Consider the following 24,309-nt stretch of genomic DNA (forward strand, 5'->3'; position numbering starts at 1 on the left):
CAGTCGCAACCATGTCTACCAATCTAGGTATCGATGAGGAGAAGAACATCCAGCAAGATGAGGTCAGAGTCCTCGATGTCGATCCTAAAGATTTGACCGAAGACAAGCTTGAGATCGTGAGTACTTAGCACACATGTTGACTTCGATACCAAAATACTGATGCACTAGAATCGCGCAGTACGATGTGGCAGCTGCTTTCTTGGCAGATATTGCCAAACGACCAAACGCCGCGGAACTTCTGGCTCCTTGGACTCCTGAAGAGGAAAGAGCCGTCAAATGGAAGGTCAGTGGCTTCTACCATCTAAGCGTGCGAGTAAGAATGCTTACTGGACACCCCGTATAGATCGACCTCATCGTCATGCCGTTGATATGGCTTGCGAACCTCATGAGTGGTACCGACAAGGTAATTTGATCTCCCAAACTTTTTCCTGGGTCACGAAGCAAGCGTTGATATCCGTTTCTTCTCCGTTTCTCAAGGTTCTCCTCGGTACTGCGGTCACCTTCGGACTACGTACAGATTTGAACTTGGTCGGACAACAATATTCATGGGCAAATTCAGCGATTTACTTCACCTGTATCGCATTTGTATTTCCCCAATCATGGATTTTCCAAAAATTCCCTATTGGAAAGGTGAGAGGCGGCGATCACCGCCACCGCGACACACTCAGTTCACTGACTTCGTTTTACTTCTTCTCCTCATCATGCTACAGACTATTGGTGCCAACGTCTTCATGTATGGTATTACTACCTTCGGGACTTCTGCTACCAAGAACTTTGCGGGTCTGATAGTTTGCCGTTTGTTCCTCGGTGCCTTCGAAGGCGCGGGTCATTCGGCGACCGGTATGGTGGTACGTTCTTCTGAAACGTTTTTTTGGTCGTTTTCCAGTGCTGAGCTTCACTCTTTCCGCCTGTAGATCTCTATGTGGTGGAAGAAGCAGGAACAACCTTGGAGAACCGGTGTCATTTGAGTCCATTTCTGCCTCTTGCAACGCTCTCTGTGACCTAGGAAAGAGACCGTACGAAGGCTAACACCCCTTGGGCCCTTTCACAGGTTTAGTACTTTGTCATCCGTCGTCAACGGTCTCCTATCGTTCGCCTTACAGTTCTACAATCCTGGGCCGATCGCTAGATGGAGATTGCTGTTTGTTCTTATGGGTTGCTTCTCAGTGATGGTCGGAACCGCAAACTTCCTCGTCATACCCGCTAACCCTGCCGAAGCGTGGTGGCTCGTGAGTGGACAATAAAGTTCCAGTGATCTTTGATTCTGTCTACTTATAGCTCTATGCCGCTCCATCTTAAGACCGACCGACAAAAGGTTATTGCCATCCGAAGAACAGCCTCCAATCAAACTGGAGTCATGAACCATAAAATCAAATGGGACCAAATCAAGGAGGCTTTGCTGGATGTCAAGACCTGGTTGATCGTGAGTGTCCCGCTACAAGACGATGCCTCCTTCTTCTCACCACACATCTATAATTTTAAGTTGTGTTGTTGACTGACCATCTGACTGTTGTTAGTTCATCATCGTGAGTGCCACGATTCAATTCACGCCGAAGTGGTATGCTCAGACGATAACTGGCTGTCACTGCAGAATGTCAGCTTGAACATTCCCAATGGCGGTTTGATAGGTTTCAACTCCCTCATCGTCCAATCTCTTGGGTACACAGTGAAAGAGGTGACTCTGCTGGCAATCCCTACCGGAGTCATCAGTTGGGTTTCATCCCTTTTCTTTGCCAGGCTATCTACGAAGACCAGACAACCAACGCTATGCACCATTGCGGCTGTTCTTGGTGAGTACCTGACTGGCCCTCAGCGTGGCAATTTTTGGGCTGAGCCGTCCCATTTGCAAGTATGTCTTACCGGTACCATCATGGTGAAAGAGATACCTCGAAGTAACAAAGGTGCATCTCTCGCCGGTTTAATGATTATGTATTGCTATTGGGCTCCGGTGAGTTGAGCTGCGCATCAGGACTACGATTATAAAACGGAAGAGACTGATTGGTACCATGCTCGGAAACAGTACATCATCTTTGGATCTTCCATCCTTTACGCGAATGTATCAGGAACTAGTAAAAAGGTAGCTGTATACGGTATCAGCTATTGGGTAAGTTCACTGTTTGCTGCTCTTGAGAACCGCAATCGATATAGCTGATATCGAGGATTGAAGGGATACTGTGTTGGGAATTTGATCGGACCTCAAAGTGAGCACACAGCAATCGATCGAAAAGAGTTGTCGAGCTAATTTTAGCTGTTCTCAGCCTTCCGAGCCCCCGAAGCACCTTTGTACAGAAGTGCAGTCATGTCAATGCTTATCTTCTATTGCTTATCGATCCTTTTCATATCTTTGTACGGTTTTGTGTGCTGGCGGGATAACAAAAGAAAAGTCAAGGAGGAAGAGATCTGGAGAGCCTCACGTGCTGATGATGGTGTGGCAGAGGAATGGAAGGATCTCACGGATAAGCAGGTGGGTACTGCGAGGTTGTCATTAGCGCATAGATAGCTGGGCTGACGTATTGGTGATGCTCTTAGAACCCCTTGTTCAGGTATTCTTGGTAGAAAGGGTTATCGCCTGGAATCAGATAGCCACTCAACTGGCATTGTCCGTTTTGTATACATCGCGCCTCTGTCGGCAAATCTTGATTATCTAAAAGCAAAGAGAGCGTCTCTTTTTCTTTGTTTTGTTCCAAATCGGGTAGAATTTTTACAGTAAAGTTGTTTAGTTAAAACCATATTGTATTTGGAAGTTTTAGTTGTCCGTTTCGTACCGTATAGAGATTCAATAGTAAGCAGAAAGTCCGATAACGCTCAATTCGTTTTGTATTCTCCTTTCTCGCCCTTGTCCACCCAATTTTGCACCGTATGCACCAACGTACATATGGATGACAATCATAAGACCCATGACGGTGGTGAGATCCACCTCTAGCGGATGACCGAATGTTTTAACCACGTTCCTGCCGGGTCAAGAAAACAGTTTTTGCTCACTTTAGTGAGGCTGCTCGAGTTCCGTCGGAACGATCCATATTATCGAGGTGCATTCGTCTATGTGATTTAGAATCTAACAGTACTTTATAAAAGCTACATTATCTATCACCCTTCAGCATGTCGTTGGCACGATTCCATCATTCCCTGAGTGTCATTTTACAGAACATAAATGAATGCGGGGTTCCTTTCGGATTGACAATCTATCAGCACTATTTCACCCCTAATCATGAAAGTGGTGAGAGACTTACTCATAATCAGTCATGTCTTCGAAGCCATTCTCATACAATTTCGCCTCGTCCAAACCATTAGCCTTCATATGTTCCGTCAATTCGACCTTGTACTTCGCAGCCTCCTCAGTAGTCATAATAGACATATCTTGAAGCTCCTCTGGTAGGCCCATCGCGGCCCTTCGTCTCGCCTGTTTCTTGTTCAAAGCTCCAAGGTAGACTCGCATTCCGACGACTAGACAGACGAGGACTACCCAACAGCCAATGTCGACGTAGAGACCTGTGTGGTAGATTGGCGCTTCTTTCTCAAGGTAGACTGTACCAATTGCGTGTATCAGCTTGTAATCTTCTTGGGCAGAGACCGAGAGAGGATGTGGCTTACCTTGAGGTCCGATCACATTACCTGTGGACACATGATCAATCAGTCATGTGCCGTAGTATCATAAGAAGGAAGAACACTTACCAGCACACTGGAAGACGAACATAGTTGCGAAGACTACGACTCGTTTGGTCGTTCCAGCTTGATTCAAGTTTGCCCATGAGTAGAGGAGTGGTTCTGCCAATCTGATATGAGCGAGGAGCATAGTTTGTGCAGGGAGATGGACTCACGAATACCAGCCAGAGGGTAAGCGACGTAGTAAGAGGCAAGAAGAGCACCAGATTGTGATCGTGGCACTTTCACCATAGCCGACGCACCCGCGATGGGGAAGAGCGTGACAATTGCGATGACAGCCCATCGAGTCTTCCATCGATTGGTACAGTAGATGGCGATTAACAAGGTGAAAATACCGATAAATCCAGTTGGAATTTGCATCAAGATACTCTGTGAGCAGATCAGGTCAGTCAATTTCGATTTTTACTTTTTCTTTTTGGTCCTTTTTGAACTCACCTCGAATGAATCAAACCCAAACCCTTTCGTGATTAATCCACTAAACGCGCCGAAACCTCCCGATGGGGTGGACGTGCAAAGATACATGGCCGCCCACATGTAGGTCTTTGGATCTTTGTAGGTCTCCCAGACCTGGTCCCATTTCCAGGTCGAAGATTTTGTACCGGTGTTATTCTCCCTCAGTCGGTCAAGTGCGATAAGTCGGTCATCCCCTTTACGCAGGAACTTCGCGTTGGTAGGTGAGTTGGGTAGAAGGTACCATACCTAGTGTAGATGCATCAGCGGGAATTGCGGTGTACGTGAAAGCGAGAAGAACGTACCACAGGAACTCCGGCGAGGGAGATCGCACCCATACATAGAAAGATACCCTGATATGGTCGAATACTCGAATTGACATGTCCCACGCCGAATGCAATGAGCGGACCGAAGATTGCGGCGGCAGAATTGGCGATTTGATAGGCGATCGTTCGGTACGACTGTTCACGACGGGTCCACCACATCTGAGTAATCAGAACGAAAGAGGGTAGAATCGTAGCTTCGAACCCTCCAAGTAGAATACGGGCAATGATGAGTCCGGTGAAGTTGGTGGCGGCCGCTGTGCAGATGGTGACGATTGACCAGGCGGTGAAGTTGAACATGACCCAGTATTTGACTGTAGTGGAGGTGTTTTAGCCGTCATGCCACATTGTTCGTGACTGTGGACAAATGTCACTCACCTGGGAATACGACCAGAGCGTATGACGAGAGAGGTTGACAGCATAATTGTGCGAGGTACACGACGGATGTCAACCAACTGTACTGAGAACCGACAAGACCAGTTGACTCCTTCAAGTCGAAGACCGCTGCCTGGGCTACAGTACCTTTATCGAGTTGTTGGACGAGGTATACCTATCCATCCATCAGCCGCCACGACCCGAAATCGATGCTATGGATGGCCAACTCACAATACACATAGGAATACAAACGTAGATGTCAATCATCCTCAAAACCCGTTTCCGATCTTCTACGGTATATTCGACATGGCCACCGTTTTCTCTGAGGAGATCGGCAGCTTCGTCCAATTGCCTATTAGCCTTTCGCTTCTTCTTGCCAGCTTCGAGATTCTGAGCATCTTGAGGGACTGCTGGTTGCTCGATGTGCTCAGTAAGCGCTTTATCGTCTTTATCGATTCCCGACATGCTGTATCAGTATATTATGAGTTGAAGAGGTGTGAAGATCAGTTAGATGCATGTGAGAAATCGATGCTACCTATATATACCTGCTATCTTGCTTCCTCGACCCCAGACTCATTCAGGATACGTATTCCCTAGTGTCTCTTCACCTCAACAACGGATTATACTTTCATGTGTGTTTCTCATTGAGAGAAGAGAGAAGGAATGTTGAGATGACATAATTAATAATAGCACTAAAATGCATGATGATGAGCTTGGGCAGCTTTGTTAAACCGATACCTGACGAATAGAGCTGGAGTTCCCGCGGGCCGAAGATGCGGCCCGGCGGTGTCCCATCAGGGTAAGGGATTCAGTGACCTGAAGAAAACGTCTCATAAGCTTCTCTTGCTCTTGCTCAGGCTCCTCACGTAAATTCCTCTGAGAGCTCCACGCAGTCACAACGTGATTACTGATTTCCTCCCAGGGAGGCGCATTTGACTCCGCTCTAGTGTCGGTGGATGATCATACCGTGGATTCTCAATTGTGCCGGGTCGGGTCACAACATCCCATCGCACCGGTCCAGCGGATTCACGAGCCAAGATAGATATTTGGATACTCTTTGTCGTTCATCCTCGATATATCTATACGAGAAAACATCTGTTAAACAACACAACCAACACTACTACTACCGAAAAGTACAGCATAAACACCATGTCCGACACTATCGCCCCCCTCTCCTTGACTCAAGAGAAATCCGCAGATCTCATATCTCTGCTTACAGATGGGCTCCTCCATATCAAAGATCAGAGTGGTAGATTCTTGTTGAAACGTGAGCTGGTGTCTCTAGCAATGGCTATCCAGCCGCTGAAAATTTATTACAGTCCACGATGGTACGTTGGTAGACACCAAGGGATGGGAACACCCAACGGTTTTCTCGTGGGAATGGACCCACGGTATCGCTCTTACCGCTCTATGCCATGTAGGTGGATCTATCTGACATCCTGTTCCAAGCTTATTTACTGATTCCAATCTTGGTGACAGCACTCCGCCCTTGATCCAGCTTCCCCCGGTGCCCAGAAATCCCTGAAAGTCGCTCTTGACTGGTTTGAGACCCAGTGGAAGAGGACCGACGGAAAAGGTGCACCCAAAAATATCAACACCATGTCCCCATTCTACTCTCTCGCGTGCTTTGTTGAAGATGGACGAACGAAAGATCCAAAGTGGAATGGATGGATCGATGAATGGGCTGAGTGGATTATGAAGGGCTTGCCAAGAACCGAAGAAGGCGGTTTCCAACATAGTGAGTCGCGCGCGCGTTTACCCCAGCTTCGGAGTGTAGCTGATATCGCTTGTTTAGTGACCTATGTAAACATGCACGAAAACAACCTGTGGGATGATACTCTCATGATGTCCGTTATCCCCCTTGCCAAGATCGGTATATTACTCAATAGACCCCATTATATCGATGAAGCGAAATACCAATTCCTCATTCACATCAAGTACCTCGCCGATACTGTATCGGGACTATGGTATCACGGTTGGCAATTTACCCCTGAAAAGATAGAAGGTGGAAATGGTGGAGCAGAGACTAACGGCGGTCACAACTTTGCTAAAGGGCTTTGGGCAAGAGGTAATTGTTGGATCACCGTCTCCATCCCAATGTTCCTTGATATCCTTGGAGACAAACTCCCACCTACGGATCCGATCTACCGACACTTGGTGTCGATATGGAGAAGACAGGTAGACGCCTTTGTGAGATCTCAAGATCCTAAGACTGGATTATGGCACACCCTCATTGTCGATCCTACGTCTTATGTGGAGACTAGTGCTGCTGCTGGTGTAGTTGCTGGTATTTACATGGGTATCAGACAGTAAGTTATAGCACTTCCGACATTATCTGGCTCTGAGCTAACATGATGTCATTGTGTAGGGGATTGATCTCTGACCCAGTGTACCGAAAATGCGCTGATACCGGTCTCGCTGGTGTCATTGCTCAAATACAACCAGATGGTGAAGTCGCAAATGTCAGTTTCGGTACTGGAATGGGACACTCTCTCCAGTTCTACAAGGACATCGCTATCACTTCCATGCCTTACGGTCAGGCTCTCGCAATGCACGCTTTGGTAGAATGGCAAAGGCTGCAAAGGGGTGAAGGTGCTGCTTCCAAGGCGTAGTCTGGCTTATGATATGAGGAATTATCTTGGGTTTATGTAGTGACTAGTGTCAACAGAACACTGTTATGATGAGCACGTATCTCTGTCACCCAATCTTTAACGAAATGGTCTGAGCGCACTGTCGGTCAAAGCCGACTAGGCGAAGGGGCGCGAAATTACTTTGACCGCATCACAAAAGTCCAATTCGAGATGGTATCTCATCTTTCCTAGACTGCAATCTATCTATCTATCAGCTCTTTGTCTTGAAGCATTTTTCTACTGACCAGAATGATACACCAGCAGACTAGCTCACCCGGTACTTCGGACATGAGTCCCCCACCTGCATCGACCTCCACTTTGACTAGCATCATGGCGGTATTACATTCGACCGAAGTGGATCCCAATCCTCGGCTTAGACCGTATCCACCTTATGATCATGAGGCTTCGGATTAAGCTTGACAAGATTAGAAGCTGGACGATGATTTGACATATATTGAGACACATCGGATGATGTATCAAGGTTCAGAAGCCGTCCCCTGCAAAATCAGCAAGACACAGACATCATGACGACCGAGAACCCCCTCAGCTACCCCACTTCGAAGAAACCCTTCTCGCTTGATACCTTCCAAGACCCACCAAGGGAGTATCGCGGTGCCCCCTTCTGGGGATGGGTGACCAAGCAGGAGAAGAAGTCGACTCTGGAGCAGATCGACATGTTCGAAGAGATGGGGATGGGAGGATTCCACATGCATACTAGAGTGGGACTTGATATACCGTACATGGGAGAGGAGTTTATGGATATTGTTGAGGGGTGTGTGGAGACTGCTAAGAGCAAGGGAATGTCGGCGTTCTTGTACGATGAGGACAGGTAAGCTCAATCACCTACTCTTCTTGCCTTAGATGAGTCGCTAATAATCTTCGAAATGCAGATGGCCTAGCGGCTTTGCTGGCGGGAAGGTGTTGGAAGGACATCCAGAGCTAAGACATCAGCACCTGTTATTTACACCTTGGGCGTATGGCGAGGAGATCGGATATACCAAGCCGTGAGTCCACAAATTGCGCTATATATTAATAACGTCCCGATCGAGCTCCTTCACTGACATTGCCATCTCCCAGTACCTTCCCCATCGCCAATGCCGCTCCAATGCGAAGTGAACTCGGTACCCTCCTAGCGACCTACGCCATCAAGCTGTCCAACGGTCGATTAGCCTCGTCTCGCCGGATCTCTTCCCCTGACGATGTCCAAGCAGGAGAAAGAGTATGGTACGCCTACGCAGAGCCTCTACCAGACAGTGGTTTCTTCGGTGACCAGACATACACCGACCTGCTCAGCGAAGACATGACCAAGCGATTCGTCGAGCTCACTCACGAAGTGTACAAGAAACATGTTGGCTCGGAATTCGGTAAATCAATTCCATCAATGTTCACCGATGAGCCGCAGATCTGTCCCATGTCTACTCTGAGCGTAGCGGAGAAACTTCAAGATGTCTTTTTACCTTGGACTAGGAATATTATACAATCTTTGCAACAGGCTAAAGGAATTGACCTTTTTGAGGGTTTACCTCATTTGATCTGGGATCCAGTGGATCAGGAATCGAATATCACGAAATATCAGTTCTTGGATCATATTTGCGAGCTGTTTGCTTCGAACTATATGGGTGTACTTGCCAAATGGTGTGGGAAGAACAATCTGTATTGTACTGGACATCTCAACGGGGTGGGTGTCAACCCCTTCTCTGAAATACGACATGAGCTGACTTGCTGTGCTTCGATAGGAACCGACCCTCGCGTCTCAAGCTGCACAGAACGGGGAGTGCATGCGATGCTACCGAGAGATGCAATTCCCAGGAATTGACATGCTATGCGACAAGAAAGAACTCAACACAGCCAAACAGGCTGCATCCGTCTCCCGTCAATATGGTCGATCTGGCTTGATGAGTGAACTATACGGTGTGACAGGATGGCAATTCACCTTTGAGGGACATAAAGGCCAAGGCGATTGGCAAGCTGCCTTAGGAGTTACGTTGAGGGTACATCACCTGTTCTGGAGTACGATGGAGGGAGAGGGTAAGAGGGATTATCCGGGTTGTATAGGGTATCAATCGCCTTGGTGGAAGGAATATAAATCTATTGAAGATCATTTCGCCAGAGTTAACTCTGCTCTCACTAGAGGAAGACCTCTGACTCGAGTAGCGGTCATTCACCCGATCGAAAGTTATTGGTTATGCTTTGGACCCAAGGATCAGAATTCGGAAGAATTAGAATATAGGGAGAAATCTTTCGCAGAGTTGACGGAATGGTTATTGAAGGGACATATCGATTTCGACTTTATCTCTGAATCGCTTTTCCCCGACCAGACACGTATTGAAGATATTAGTAGAACTCTACCGGTCGGTCAATGCAATTACGAAGCGGTCATCGTACCGAATTTGCGAACCATCCGATCGACTACTCTGGAAAGATTACAGAAGTTCACAGAGAAAGGTGGGAAGGTCATTGTAGCTGGTATTGCGCCAACTCTGGTCGATGCTCAGGCTCAATCGGCACCTCCGAAGATCGCTGGATCAGTCGACCTACCTTGGTCCAAAGCTCAGATCCTCTCTGCGTTACATCCACACCGAGATCTCGACATGATCGTCAGCGATACTACCCTCTACCGTGCTCAGGGCACCAGGGCGGATTCGCTATTCTACCAGATGAGACAGGATGGAGATGAGCGATATGTGTTCATATGTAATACCGATAGGAAGGAGCCTTGTCCTGTGGTTTTGAACATAACCGGTGAATGGGCAGTAGAGGTGAGTCTGGTATTTTGGATTAGATTTGTCAGCCCTCCTGATTTGGTTCGATTCCTTGAGTAGGCTCTAGAAACGTTCACTGGCAAATCATGGGAAGTCAAGACTGAGCAAGGCAACGGCGGAACAACCTTCAAATACTGGTTTGACGGTTGCGAGAGCATTGTCTTACGATTACGTCCCGGAAAAGCCAGTCCTAGCGCCAGAGATCAGACGGTTCTGCGACGACATTACAAGCAGGTTGCCGATGTGAGTTCGATCTGCACTTGTGCTTAAGTTAGGGATACTGGACTGACTTGACTGGGAGCATCAGGTCAAACTCCAATCTATCTCTTTGGAAGAGCCCAACACCCTTCTACTAGATTACTGCGACTACAAATGGAACGACGAGCCCTGGCGAGGACCTGAAGAAGTCTTAGCCGTTGATCAACTCATGCGACGACGATTGGGTCTATTCCTGAAGGGAGCTAAATTCCGTCAACCATATACCATCCCTCAGTCTAAACGACGAGCCATCGGCACACTCAGATTAAGATTCACCATCAACTCCAAAACCCAAGTTGACAATAGTCAATTGGCTATTGAATCGCCCGATAAAGTCAAAGCTTTCCTCGATGGCGAACCTGTCGACCTTACTCCAAAGGGATGGTGGGTCGATAAATCCATTAAGACGATCCTCTTCCCCGCTCTTAACGCTGGTAAACACTCTCTGGAGCTGGAGTACGAGTACGGTATGCTCACTAATCTTGAAAGAGTATACCTGTTGGGCGATTTCGGTGTGGAACTCAGGGGGAGAAAAGCGACTCTTGTGGATTTGGATCTTGGTGAAGTCGAATTTGGAGATATCACAAGACAGGGATTACCTTTTTATTCTGGTAATTTGACTTATCACTGTACATTCCATCTTCCAGAGTCCACCTCAAATGACAAAGCAGGGGAGAAGAAACTCGCACTGAGAGTAGCGCATTTCGCCGGACCAGCCATATCTATTGATATCGAATCTCAACGATTCGCCCTGCTAGTGCACGAGCCATACGCTTTCGAGGTTGATGCCAGTTCACTTACCAAGAAGGAGGGAGAAGAGTATAAAGTGGATTTCAAGTGTTATGGGAATCGACATAACTCGTTTGGGGCTGTGCATTTGGTACCGAACAAGACGAACTGGTTGAACGCCGATTCGTGGAGGAGCGATTACGACTGGTGGTCTGAGGAGTACGTTTTGGGACAGGTGGGGATCCTCAATGCGCCGAGGGTGGAGGTGCCGGGTTTGGAGGTGCCCAAGCAGATCAGGAGGGGTTTGGTCTTGCATGTGTAATTGTTGTGTATGATATATGAAGTGCAGTATGAAGTATTCTTTCTATGTAAATATGCAGTATGGAGTATGAATGTGGATCGGCAAGGGCATCGACTTCTACTTTGACATTGACATTGACATTGACATTCACTTTTCGTACGAGGTGCATTGGATACTATGGTGATAGTTCTCATCGTGAACATCTTACGAACACCTCGATTGGAGCTAGTACTAATACCACTCGTGGTAATGTATGACAGACTGCATTGCATTGCAGCGCTGCATCTCCATCATGCTATTTTGGAACGATGACTTGATTTACCTATGAACAACTATAAAGAATACAATATGAACAACAATCTGCGCTAATTTATCAAATATGTTAATAATATCTTCCACTCCAACATACCAGACAAGACAATTCCATTGTCCATATCGCTTCACAACCGAACCAGAGATAGCATAAGGTGTAGGAGAAGAGGTGAGATGTTACCACTCCCCAACATGTCTAGTCACACTACTAAATTCTTCAAACGGATTCTTCTCCTTATCCCTCGCATTACCTGTGGTTGCACTCGTACTTCCACTGATACTTGACGAAGGCGTTTCTGCGTGGATGGTAATTTCCTTGGGCGTCAACATGCCCGGGGTGGAATTGCCGAATACCGATGGATTACCAGCTTTGGCGTGGATGACGTCCTGTGCGAGTAGGGAAGATATATGTCAGTAAGTATATCCGACAAACGGGCTCAACGATGGGAAGAAACCTACCGCATCATCCCTATCGAAATCCACACTCTTACTCTCCCTCATCGTCCTAAAGTTGATCGCATCAATTCCGTTCGATTCAGCAGGAATGATCTATACAACGTATCATTTATCAGCCAATGAGCTTTGCTTGATCTTTGCCTACGAGGAAAAGCGAAAGCTCACGGGAGGAGTCATATTTCTCAGTAAACCCCAATTGACCGTCCCAAACCATTTATGCGATTTTACTTCACTCGCACCTGAGCTGGAACCTAGTCGCTTGTTCTCATCTTTTATGAGCAATTTTCGGATAAACGATTTACAGAAGCTACAAGTTTCAGATCAGTCAACATGAATACATTTGGTATGGGTATTAATACACATTAACTCACCTGGTGACCATTGGCGTTTCGGGATATAGAACATCATTCTTCATTACATTTGCGAATGTCGCATTTCTGTTTGGCCCCTTGAACGGTGTAGTTGCGAACTGGTATACTTCGTCAGCTGATGCTTTGCGAATCCTCAATCACTTGAAGCTAGCTTACGATCATCTCGTACACTAGAATACCCAATGTCCACCAGTCCACCGCGGAGGAATGCGAATTCCCTTTTATCACTTCCGGTGCGATATATTCTATAAATATGGGGAAAATTCTCATGTTAGCTATGTCATGGTTCAGAGCAGAAGGAAGCTAACTGACCTTCTGTGCCTACGAAAGAGTTGGTTCTGAAGTCTGCTATACACGATCTGGTGTCTACCAGTATAGTCTATATCGATGATATCAGCTACTATTTCATGGACATTTTGTAGCCATGTGTGGAGCGGAGGCTTACCCCGTTGGGTCCACCATGTTTGATGCCCGCAGGTGCACCTCCAGCTTCTCCAGATTGTTTGGACAGATCGAAATCTGACAACATGATATGACCGGACTGATGCAGCAGGATATCTGTATTTGCAACCGAAAGATCAGTAACAAGTATTAACCATACTCCAGAATCACTCACTCTCAGGCTTCAAATCCCTGTAGATATACCCATTCAGATGCAGATACTCCAACGCAGCCGTAACTTCTGCCGCATAAAATTTCGCATGCTCCTCGGTCAAGCATTTCCCAGGTCTAGTCTGAAGCGCACGGAAGAACTCTCCGCCCATACAATACTGCCACAATATATCAGATCAGCTTCGTGCTTTCTCCACTCTGAATAGAAAAAGGCGATGGCAGCTCACATCAAGGACGAAGAATAGGTAATCCTGAGATTGGAACGAATGAAAGAGCGTGACGATGAATGGATGATTGGCCGTAGCGAGGATCTCTTGCTCTGCTAATGCCCTTTTGATCTTGTTTCGCTTGATCATCTCCTTTTTCGATAACACTATCGAGAGAGACGGGAACAGTCAGCTCATCTGTTAACCGTCATGGTTTTAACTCAGCTGCAAAGCGCGCTCTCTCACCTTTCATAGCGAACAATTTATCCGTCTTCTTCTCTCTTACCAAATACACCTTCCCCACATCTCCTTTACCCAACAGCTTGATCTTCTGGAATGATGAAGGAGTCACTTCGACCTGTGTACCACAACGTGATTCATGTCAGTGTCACCATCTCCATCATATCCCAGACGAGGATGATAGACATGAGCAAACTCACCGACCGAGTCTTGATGGAATTACTACTATAAGTCCTCCTAAAGACCTGTTTGTGATGCGCCTCTCCACCCGGACTACCAGGACTCCCACCAACACCCAATTGAGCCTGCAATTCCCTAATATTCTTAGGCTGAGCAGCAGAAGTGGTGTGTGCTCTAGCAGATCTCGTACCAGTAGCTGATAGTCCGTTCGGCGCAAGACCACTTCCATTGACTATGGGTACAGTAGTAGGCGTAGTGAATGGACTAGCATGCGTATACTGCTCAGAAGGTGGAGACGATGTCAGGTCAATCTCGCCGTTTCCCACTACCACCACAGGCGATATAGGCTGTTGTTGTTGCTGTGTTGGATTATTGGGTAGAGGCGGTACGTCCGGGGCATTATGGAACAAGTTATTAGGCGAGAACAGAGCTTTCGTATTGGGTGCTGAGACTACTCTTCTAAGGAATCGTGCAGTCGCTGAACCGGATTTACTGGGTGTCAATCCACCAGAATCGGAGGGGGTGGTAAATCCCCCAGAAGCATCGCGTTTGGACGTGCTTTTGTTGGGCGTCTTAGGTGAATTAGAGGTCGATGGGGATATACCGTTGTTTGACGAGGATATACTGGACGATCCGACTGATTTCTTATGACCATATGTCTGGTTGGGACCGCTGTCTTTACCTAATCCCTTATATTTATCAGACTTCGACGACTTGCTTCGAGGACTATCCGTAGTGGTGGAAGTATCTATAGGATGGGGAGCAGAGAAGAAACGCGATTTGAATCCGCCCAGTCCCATTCCATGAGCTGGAGATTTCATTGGCGAAGTGGTACTGGTAGTGGTGGGATTACCAAAAGGTGTGGTGACGCCATGATGAGCCGTTGATGAGGTAAGATTACGTGAACCGGATGATCTCGAGGAATTGTCGGCCGTGAATCCAGAATCATTCGTCACGCTTGAAAATGGTCGACCATGCTCTTCGGAAGTAGGTGTATTCAAACTAGAATCCACCAGATTCATGTGGAAACTATCACCACTGCCACCATGCTGGATATCCTGCGAGTGTTCCTTGCCCCCTACCGAGCTGACTTCCTCGGTGAGATTACCAGAATGAGTAGGGGGATATGGGTCGGTATGAGAACGTATCTGCGGTGCACGTTGGGGGAAGGAGGTGGTTTTGGTAGGGAGAGGTAACGGTTCACCTAAATGTATTTTCTCTGCTTCAACAGGTAGAGCTGGTCTGTTCTCCTTGCCTTTACCTATACTGGCACCTGTACGGCCGATCTTGAACACGCTCTTCCATTTGGACGGGCCGCTCGCTGCGCTGCTTGGTCCTGCTCCAGGTGAGGGCATTGGTGAGGACGGTGTGAGTCTGTGTTCCGATGCGGTAGTTGATGTTGATGCGGTGAGAGGGGAGGGGGTGTATGGGGTCTGAGGAGGTGGTGGGGACGCAATGGAAGACATGTTGGGGGTTAGATGTATTGCAGTGAAATTTGGTTTGGTGATGACAAATGTGATTGAGTGGCTCTAGCGTACTTTTTGATGTACAAGCTAGGCGAGTCGTTCCGAATGAATAAAATGGAACTACAACAAGGATGAATTTTGGATCATTCCGTGAAGTCAAGCCAAGGTTGTACAACACCTAAAAGGAGTGTCGGTAGTGGGGGTTATATGCTTGATGAGATATAGAGATGGATGATGGTGGTAGTACGTCGTGTCGTCGTTGTCTTTTGTCTAATGTACCTGGCTGATAGCTGTATCTCTCTGGAATCTCTTTGTCTAACAATGAGTTTGTGGGAATTCCCATACAACGGATGGGTTTGAGGTGTTGGTTTCGATCTTGGCCTTGATATTGTATTGTTCTTTCTTTCTTGATCAGAAAGGAAGTTGATGGGATGTTCTAGGTGGTATTGTTGTGGATGATGATAATTGTGTATAGCTAAAGGGAGGGATACCAAAGAAAGTATTGCGGGTAACTTTGATTGAATTGATAATATGGTGGAGTATGGTGGTGTTGTTTCGTAAACTAAATCGTATGGTCGTTGTTTTGTCGTGTAGCTTTTTACTGTGATTGAAGAATACAGCTTTTGTATTGGGAGATTGACGTCGTATCCGTGCGCTTGGGCTCGAGGATGATGCTCGACTTGAATATGGTCGTTATGTCTAAGTTGATAGTGATGATGTGAAGGTCATATATGCTCTACCACAAGGGTTTATGCATTGCTAATCATCCTTATAGGTGCTGTGGTGCATCGTGATGTGGAGGGCTATACTAGGAACACTACCCTGCATCCAATTCAACGGAGCAGCGGAGTCAAAGTGGGGTCCAATTAGGCTCGCCCACATTGGTACTTTTAGGCACACACCCCCGTGTGGCTCAAGACGCATACCTAACTGTCTTCCCTTTTCATCCGGCTAACTCAGGTTTTTCGGATCATGGCCGTCTGTGCATCAGGGCGTGACACCTATGAGCAAGGTGGGAAGTCACCACTCCCGCTACTTCTGGTGAAACTTACGGGATCAAGTCCAATCAGTTTCGAAGTTTCCTTCCTCCCGCATCCGCAGACCCTTCTCATACTTGGGACGCAGCATTGCGAACCGAACTACAGCAGTACACCTGAAATCCTGGAATCATGGCCCACAATGGGTATTCTCGTGTTACCCCATACATATTCCAGGAATAGCTGACGCCAGCTCTAATATTTCCCCACACTCATGTACAGCCATTGACGTACGACTTGAGATTATTCAGGATCAGGATCGTGAAGATACGAGATATCTGGTCTTCCCGTTGTCTCTTTATGGTCTAAATTATGACTACTTTTTCGGTTTTATACATACAGCAGTACATGGATTACGTTCGCAGCTCTGTTTTCGATGAGCAAGTATGTAAATATGAGTTATATAAAGATATATGTGTAACGGATAGACAGCGTCTTTCCCCCATTTTGTATATAGTGGTGACGAACGTCGTACTAACTCTGAATTCAACCCTACTGTTACATCCCCATCTTGCCAGCTCATCTCATACGAAGTTAAGAAACCTGATCATAGCAACATGTCCACAATCCCAGCAAGTGGCCGACAACCTCTACCAACCTGGCCTCCCATTCACCACCCTCAAGAGGAAGACGAAGGGGGGTACAACTCCGAGTCCAGCTCAAGCGGATCATCAAACCGCCTATTCACGCCGGGCATGTCGAACGCCTCATCCTCCTCGACCAGCTCTTCTCCAGTCTACGCCATGAAGCAGCCTCTGCCCCAAACTCACGGATTGGGTTTCGACATGAACAAATTGAGTATCAACACCGATTTTTCAGCAGAAAGAGAAGCAATAGATGAAGAGGACTACGAATGTCCACTACAATCTAGGCGGAAAGACCTGAATGGAAGTGGTAATGGAAATATCAGTTCCACAACTATAACGGAAAATCCATCCCTCCCACTGCCAATAAGCGATTTCCAGACGGACAACCTTCTATCAGCCCCTCAGCCTATCCATCATAATCATGCCAGTACGAACCAGAATAACCCCCATATATTACGGTACCACGATGAATCGGTCGCTCCCCTGACGCAACATCACTTGAACCAACGGTGCTCTACGCCGATATATAACGATCCGTCCCCGTTTTTCGGATTTGGGATGGGACATGGGTATGATCAGGTCAGCTGGGCGAGGAGGAAGGTAGCGTTCGTTACTGGGATAACAGGGCAGGGTTAGTCGAGTCGAGTCTCCATCTTCTCCTCTTACATACGGTATAATTCCAAATGGATGATGAGACTGATTGCTGATTTGATTTATGATGTGAAGACGGATCATACCTTACTGAATGTACGTTCACGGAATCCCTGTCCTATGAAAAAACAGTTCCAAGACTGATAAGTGGTCAAACTCTGTAGTACTCCTCTCAAAGGGATATACCGTACACGGTCTGATCCGTCGATCCTCTTCATTCAACACATCTCGACTACAGCACCTCTGGCGAGATCAGCATTCATTGCCAAAACCAAGTACTGCCAATAAGCTGTTCCTGCATTACGGTGATTTAACGGATTCGGCGAATCTGGTCAGTCTTATAGCCAGGACCCAGTAAGTGGACTACATACCTCTCTACGAGACGCTGTTGAAAATAATTCAGCTGACCTGAATTGAGTAGACCCTCGGAGGTGTATAATCTGGCTGCACAGAGTCATGTGAAGGTGTCGTTCGAGATGGCCGAATATACCGTGAGTATCAGAAAATAACCCCCAAGTATGAAGGTGACTGACGTCTTGTCGATGACAGGGAGACGTCGATGGATTAGGAACATTGCGATTACTAGAAGCCATCCGAACCTGTGGCCGTGAGTCATCCCTAATCCTCTGCAAACCGTTGCCTTCAGTCGTGCTAATTCCTGTGTATCCTAATTTTCTGCCAGTCGAAAAACTCACCAAATTCTACCAAGCATCCACCTCGGAGCTATACGGTAAAGTAAAATCGACACCCCAGAACGAAGATACGCCGTTCCATCCGAGATCGCCATATGGAGTAGCGAAATTGTATGCCTATTGGATGACGGTAAATTATAGAGAGGCGTATGGGATGTTTGCGAGCAAGTGGGTGATTTCCTGTTTCGACCTTTCTCGTTGTTTTTATGGTTAGGACCATGGGCCAGAACAAGCTGAATATGGGCTATGATACTTGTTACTGACCATGAGATCGTGCCTCACAGCGGTATACTGTTCAACCATGAATCACCACGCCGAGGACGTACATTCGTATCTCGAAAGATCACACGAGCAGTCGCGGAGATATATCTCGGTAAACAGGATTGCATGTGGATGGGTAATCTGGATGCGAAGCGGGATTGGGGGCATGGTGAGTGACGATGACTACCTTGATGATCATCATAACCCGTTGGTTTTATATGGGGGGGTAGACTAATTGATCGGTTTTGTTGCTTAGCCAAAGACTACGTAGAAGGCATGTGGAGGATGTTACAACAGTGAGTCTATCCTTATCCTATCCTGCGCATAACGATACTTGTACTGATGGTGCTTTCGTATAGTGATAAACCAGATGATTTCGTCTTAGCGACGTAAGTACTCACGACACCTCTTCCCAAAAGGGGAGATAGCATACTAACATGTTACACAGCGGCCAAACCCACACCGTCCGTCATCTAATAACCCTAGCTTTCTCCTGTCTATCCATCCCCCTCAAATGGTCAGGCGAGGGTATCCACGAACACGCCATTCGTCTTGACGTCTCCCCTCCAACAGTGGTAGTACGTATAGATCCGAGGTACTTCCGTCCAGCCGAGGTAGATTTGCTCCTCGGCGATGCGACCAAAGCGGAGGATGAACTGGGGTGGAAGAGGTATTGGGACTTTGAAATGCTCGTTAGGGATATGGTGGAGAGTGACGTTAGGTCTGCCAAGGGTTTGGTGGAGGATCATAATTAGTGTGTATTGTATTCGGCATCGTTACGATGACGAGGTGCTCGATGGGGTTCCCTCTTTGTTCTGTTCTAGTATCTAGATTTAGATCTCGTTGTCATGTTTCTCTTCTATCTTGGAGATTGGTAAAGTAGCGCTGTATATCTAGTTCACATTTAGTTTCTCACAAGGTAGTCGGACAATTATTGTATCACTGTAGTACACTGCCATGATGCATGCTGGGTGGAATCTTCTTCTCACTTACGGTGGATGCTATCACACAAGTGAGCTAACCCAGAAGAGCCCCGATAGATATTATTTTCACAATTTTCATCTTCATACCGATATAGCTATATCATAAAGTAAAGTACAATTCGACCTGTTGTCGAATATCTACATCGAATGCTTTTCATTGCTTCTTTCCTGTGCTAATAGGTTTTCCATTTTCTGATCCTCCTTCCTTCCTTCGATTTGTGGATCCACATAAAAGCCAAAAGTTGAACAATCGAAATAAATAGCTACACCTCACCACTACAACTACTGCTACAACTTCTTCACCCCGACATTGTTGCACTCTGACTACCTCTTCGATCTACAATACCATTTTATGCGGTAGCTGCCGAAGGTGAGGTTCCCATGGTGGGAGGTGGGGTCTAAAATCATCGATCAGCATCCACGTCTACTTGATGTATATTATCTAAGATCAGATAGGATGTGATACTCACAGTGGCAGTGGAGAGTCGCTTAGCTCGCTTGGTTTGATAATCCTTGATCGCTGACTTGATAGCATCTTCAGCAAGGAGGGAGCAGTGGACTATACCAATACCGATCATCAGTAACATATTCACATCGGACGAAGGGATACGAATACTCACGTTTGACAGGAGGTAATGATAACTCCTTGGCGATCTCGGTGTTCTTGACCGCACCAGCTTGTTCGAGGGTCATTCCCTTGACTCGTTCAGTCATGTATGATGACGAGGCGATGGCGGATCCACAGCCGAATGTCTTGAATTTGACTTCGGAAATGACACCGTCTTCTCCTACTCGGATTTGAAGCTTCATGACACTGTATAAGGAGAATCAGTATGAGCATAGAGTTGCAAAAGCAAGAGGGGGAAAGAGTCAATCAATCACTCACTCTCCACAGGCTGGAGCTCCTACGAGACCGGTACCGACGTCTTGATCACCTTTGGGGAGTTTACCGACCTGTGTGTGAATCGATCGATCAGCTTTTTGTCTTTCAAATGTTCGACTCAGTCTATCTCTTCGTGCACTTCGTCCATGTTTTTCCCTCTTAACGTCTACTCCCTTTGACTGTAACAAGAACTACCATAGTTCCAATGATACGTATGAAAATTCCCACATCTGTTCGTCATATACGCATATCCGCTCCACACCTGCTACATCCTCGGTATCAATGAATCGCCCACTCACATTCCTAGGATTCTCATAATGATCAATGACCTTCTCATGGTACATCCTCCTCTGACCTCTTTGGACGTTCATCCCCATTTGCGTTTGAGCATTGGCCAAGATCGGCCTAGAGGCGAATCGGATCGCAGGTCTGGCTGAAGAGGAAGCTACGGCAGTAGCGGTCGATCGAAGGATGGCGTTTCGCATCATTTTGTATACGGTATGTCTTACTGGTATACTGTTGAGTTGGTGTATGTGATATCTGTTGTTCTTTTGATGGTGAACAAGTAAGATGGATAGAATGAGATGAATGAGTTGAATTGGAAAGATGATGAGTGGTGTATGCTGTATTACTAACTTTTTTAATATAACACAGGGATCATTACAGTGAGAGAGATAGACGTAATCACTCGGCGAGTGGCGATAACATAACCAATCATCGGAATTATCGGTGATTTAAGCGCTGTGGCATATGGTTTTATCTGATTAAACAGGGATCCATTCCAAGTCGGCCGATCCCGTCTCACCCGCCGACGCCGAGTCAAACGTTGCTGAATCAATCCCATGAGTGATGTCGGTCATCGAGGGAGGAATCAAGTGCAAACTGTCAATCCTCTCTTGTGCAATACCAAAACTGTGATACCAATGGTGACTTCTCTCCAAAACACATGCACCTGGAAATCTACCTCCACCAGGATTTGGTCATCATCGATCAATTGAGGGCGATTCGTACTCGGCTGGGGCTGGTAGACACCCTTCACAACCACCCCGACCCAGAACAATGACCTGGATTCACTAGATCTCACCAAGAGAAGGATCACTGGTGATTCCCTCCACCGTTGTGTAGATTCGCGTCCAGATCTGGGTTCTCTGGTGCGAGCCAAGCCTGCAATCCTTGGACCCCGAGAACAACGGCGAATGCATGATCAAACATGACAACCCAAGTTTTACCAAACACGGTGATATGTATCAACGATACAGTGGCTGACTCAAACATCGGAGCCAAGAATAGTCAGAAAGGTCGAACATAGATCTGTTGACAAGCTTCCACACTAAGACTGACGATCAAAGCTCACTTGCAAACCCTGACGACCGTCTCCCAGAGCCATTTTCCCATCTCCCAACAACCAGCAGCGTTGTCTCAACTACGTCGAATCCAATCTCTTCCAACCCTCTTGACTACATCGATACCTCACGATATATAATGGATGAATACCTGATGAGACTGCGGATATCCCACTTTCTTCCACCACTTCGCTTTTTTCTTTTCATTCTTGTTTTCTTTTATTTTCAAGACAGAACAGTGTTCGTCTAACCCGCTCACCGTTTTTCGACCGTATATCTTCCACTTCTTACGATTTTGGCTCCGTTCTTTTGATAAGATTTGGATTGGTTCATTCATACCTTGATTCCCGGTCGAGTGCTATTATTTATTTCTAGTTTTCCTTTTCAGAAATGATTTGATATCGGTTCAGCCTTTTCTATTTCCATTTTCCCCGACAATCGATTTGATATCGAGCTTCTCCCGTCTCTCTCCATCAAGTACACAGTAGTCAGATTCGAAAACTCAAAATGATCGCTACTCAAGTACTCACCCTCCTTCCTATCCTTTCCACCCTCGTTCACGCGTCCCCTCACAAAAGGACGGACGAGTGGGCTTCAAAGCCCGAATCGAACTCTTGGGATTCCGGGAGCTCATACGATTCCGGATACTCCTATAGCTCCGAGGGATCTGGTGAATCCTACAACTCTGGGGGATCTTATGACTCGAACAGCTACGAAGGATCTGGTAACTCCTACGACTCCAGCTGGCAAAGTAGTGGTGGGGAGGGTCATGCTACCACAATCAAGCACCAAACTACTATTGTGAGTGTATAATAATTGTGTGTATTTCCGGCCGAGTCACTGATCTCAATCTGTGAAATTGCCAGACGACCCACTTGGCTTATGAGACTCCCAAATATGGTTCTGGGTCAATGTGGGGAGGTGATCTCCAAGGGTGCCTGAATGTGAGTCAGAAATATTCGCCTACTCGTTCCAATGAACCAGAATGTGACGAAAGCTCAATTCCCCTTCTAATTAACAGATGTGTCAAGCCCAATTCGGTGGTGGTTCATCATATGCAGCCCAACCAACCACCACTGCCGCACCAGCTGCCGAATCTACTGCTGCTACTGCCACCGAAGGTGGTGGAGGAGCCATGACCCACACAGTGGTAGTAGCACCCACCAAAGGTGTACTACGATTTGTCCCCTTCGCCATCGAGGGTAAAGAGGGAGATACAGTCGAGTTCGTCTGGGGTGCTGGTCCTCATTCGGCGACTTTGAGTGAGGGTCAGAACGTCTGTAATAGATCTACTACTGCCAATGCCTTCGATTCTGGTAAACGTGAGTATCTCCTCAACCTTGCCCAACCCCTTCATCTATCTACCATGGAGAAGGGGAGCGATGATGATGGATGACTGATACCGGTTTGATATAGTCAACGCCACCGCAACCTTCCAAAGTAAGATCATAGGTTCCTCACCCCAATTCCACTATTGTACAGTCGGTACCCACTGCACCTCGGGGATGTTCGGTATCATCAATCCACCCAATAACTCTACTCCGCCCGCCGCCGCTGCAAACGCTTCATCTGCTGCTAGCTCATCAGCGTCGGTATCAGTGGAAGCTAGTAAGACCACCTCGGAGAAGCCTAGTTCCACAGCGGGCGATGGGAAAGGTAAAGGTGGATGTGAGAGTGTGGATTGTTGGGTATCTTCTTGGGAAGCTTCGGTGAGTTCACATAGCCCTTTCCCATACCGTACGTCAAAAGGGTGACAGGGCTGATATGATGATTGTAAATATACTTAGGGTGCTCAACCCAAAGCAACTGTCGCGGCTGTCAAATCAGCATGTCAAGGTACCGACGGAGCTTGGGCATGGGGTGGTAAATGGGATATGTCGACTGTCTTAGTTGGAGGAGTTAGCAAAGACAGTGTCGTCGAGAACATCCTGTGAGCTAGCACAATTGTCCTCCTTGGTCCGGAGAAAAGCCAATACTGACTGATAACCTTTTCCAGTTACTCTCGATTGATGATCGCCATGAACCCCACGATGCTAGTCGCGGGATCACCCATGGGCAACTTCACAGCCCCACCCCCATTGAACGAATTCGTCGCTGCTGCGGCACCCGCTGCTGATAGCTCCACCGCACCTGCGACTGTCAGTGCGGGTGCCGAAGGAGCTGCAGCTACCGACGCATCTGCTAGCGCAAGTGCCGGGGCATCTCAAGAGGCTGCCAACGCTGGTAGCAGTACGAGTGGAGCAGGTATGTCAATCCTCTCTAATATGATACGGAGATGCTGATGGCTATTGAATAGGTAAAACCGGTATCGCTCTCGCGACCATTCTTCTCTCGGCTACCGGAACTGTCATGTCACTATTGTTGTAGATGGTCTCTGATATACCCGGAGCCTGGGTACGAGGAGTTGATGCAACAGATCGGGTAATCACCCATATAGATAGTATACAAGCTTCAATTGCACAACAGACCAGTGAGACCTGTTCGACAGGCTCAGCAACATTTATTTTGTGCTCTAAAGTTACCATTACTAACCTCGCA

At 47.1% G+C, this 24,309-nt stretch overlaps 8 protein-coding genes across 8 annotated transcripts; 5 read left to right on the forward strand and 3 right to left on the reverse strand.

The window, feature by feature from the left end:
- Positions 1-11: 11 nt before the first annotated feature.
- On the forward strand, positions 12-2,556 carry I302_104757 (uncharacterized protein; the record flags this gene model as incomplete). Its single annotated transcript, XM_065869939.1, has 14 exons — positions 12-116; positions 179-283; positions 344-403; positions 478-630; positions 711-848; positions 915-957; positions 1,012-1,229; positions 1,301-1,423; positions 1,592-1,790; positions 1,851-1,948; positions 2,021-2,104; positions 2,168-2,201; positions 2,259-2,464; positions 2,530-2,556. 14 exons carry the CDS (start codon positions 12-14, stop codon positions 2,554-2,556), a joined length of 1,593 nt encoding a protein of 530 aa, XP_065726011.1.
- A 582-nt stretch (positions 2,557-3,138) lies between these two features.
- On the reverse strand, positions 3,139-5,276 carry I302_104758 (uncharacterized protein; the record flags this gene model as incomplete). The annotated part of the gene is made up of 9 exons (XM_019195740.2): positions 3,139-3,166; positions 3,231-3,525; positions 3,592-3,612; positions 3,673-3,765; positions 3,819-4,032; positions 4,099-4,362; positions 4,419-4,750; positions 4,815-4,986; positions 5,043-5,276. The coding sequence occupies 9 exons, from the start codon at positions 5,274-5,276 to the stop codon at positions 3,139-3,141; spliced, it is 1,653 nt and encodes a 550-aa protein (XP_019042563.2).
- Positions 5,277-5,960: 684 nt separating this feature from the next.
- On the forward strand, positions 5,961-7,423 carry I302_104759 (uncharacterized protein; the record flags this gene model as incomplete). The annotated part of the gene is made up of 5 exons (XM_065869940.1): positions 5,961-6,078; positions 6,131-6,228; positions 6,291-6,549; positions 6,607-7,120; positions 7,180-7,423. 5 exons carry the CDS (start codon positions 5,961-5,963, stop codon positions 7,421-7,423), a joined length of 1,233 nt encoding a protein of 410 aa, XP_065726012.1.
- A 542-nt stretch (positions 7,424-7,965) lies between these two features.
- I302_104760 (uncharacterized protein) lies at positions 7,966-11,512 on the forward strand (the record flags this gene model as incomplete). The annotated part of the gene is made up of 6 exons (XM_019195738.1): positions 7,966-8,270; positions 8,332-8,445; positions 8,519-9,119; positions 9,178-10,200; positions 10,264-10,446; positions 10,511-11,512. The coding sequence occupies 6 exons, from the start codon at positions 7,966-7,968 to the stop codon at positions 11,510-11,512; spliced, it is 3,228 nt and encodes a 1,075-aa protein (XP_019042561.1).
- Positions 11,513-11,980: 468 nt separating this feature from the next.
- Positions 11,981-15,334, reverse strand: I302_104761 (uncharacterized protein; the record flags this gene model as incomplete). The annotated part of the gene is made up of 11 exons (XM_019195737.1): positions 11,981-12,190; positions 12,263-12,352; positions 12,425-12,566; positions 12,631-12,728; positions 12,787-12,875; positions 12,943-13,009; positions 13,076-13,188; positions 13,247-13,400; positions 13,470-13,615; positions 13,695-13,806; positions 13,889-15,334. The coding sequence occupies 11 exons, from the start codon at positions 15,332-15,334 to the stop codon at positions 11,981-11,983; spliced, it is 2,667 nt and encodes an 888-aa protein (XP_019042560.1).
- A 1,594-nt stretch (positions 15,335-16,928) lies between these two features.
- Positions 16,929-19,317, forward strand: I302_104762 (GDP-mannose 4,6-dehydratase; the record flags this gene model as incomplete). The annotated part of the gene is made up of 10 exons (XM_019195736.1): positions 16,929-17,589; positions 17,685-17,705; positions 17,774-17,963; positions 18,031-18,100; positions 18,159-18,216; positions 18,292-18,469; positions 18,586-18,731; positions 18,819-18,858; positions 18,922-18,951; positions 19,011-19,317. 10 exons carry the CDS (start codon positions 16,929-16,931, stop codon positions 19,315-19,317), a joined length of 1,701 nt encoding a protein of 566 aa, XP_019042559.1.
- A 578-nt stretch (positions 19,318-19,895) lies between these two features.
- Positions 19,896-20,916, reverse strand: I302_104763 (iron sulfur cluster assembly protein 2, mitochondrial; the record flags this gene model as incomplete). The annotated part of the gene is made up of 5 exons (XM_019195735.1): positions 19,896-19,943; positions 20,016-20,104; positions 20,166-20,359; positions 20,432-20,499; positions 20,728-20,916. The coding sequence occupies 5 exons, from the start codon at positions 20,914-20,916 to the stop codon at positions 19,896-19,898; spliced, it is 588 nt and encodes a 195-aa protein (XP_019042558.1).
- A 1,362-nt stretch (positions 20,917-22,278) lies between these two features.
- On the forward strand, positions 22,279-24,138 carry I302_104764 (uncharacterized protein; the record flags this gene model as incomplete). The annotated part of the gene is made up of 7 exons (XM_019195734.1): positions 22,279-22,572; positions 22,638-22,715; positions 22,793-23,093; positions 23,188-23,480; positions 23,559-23,701; positions 23,768-24,015; positions 24,068-24,138. 7 exons carry the CDS (start codon positions 22,279-22,281, stop codon positions 24,136-24,138), a joined length of 1,428 nt encoding a protein of 475 aa, XP_019042557.1.
- Between the last annotated feature and the right edge of the window lie 171 nt (positions 24,139-24,309).

Source organism: Kwoniella bestiolae, chromosome 3 (genome assembly GCF_000512585.2).
Source record: "Kwoniella bestiolae CBS 10118 chromosome 3, complete sequence".
NCBI lineage: Eukaryota > Fungi > Basidiomycota > Tremellomycetes > Tremellales > Cryptococcaceae > Kwoniella > Kwoniella bestiolae.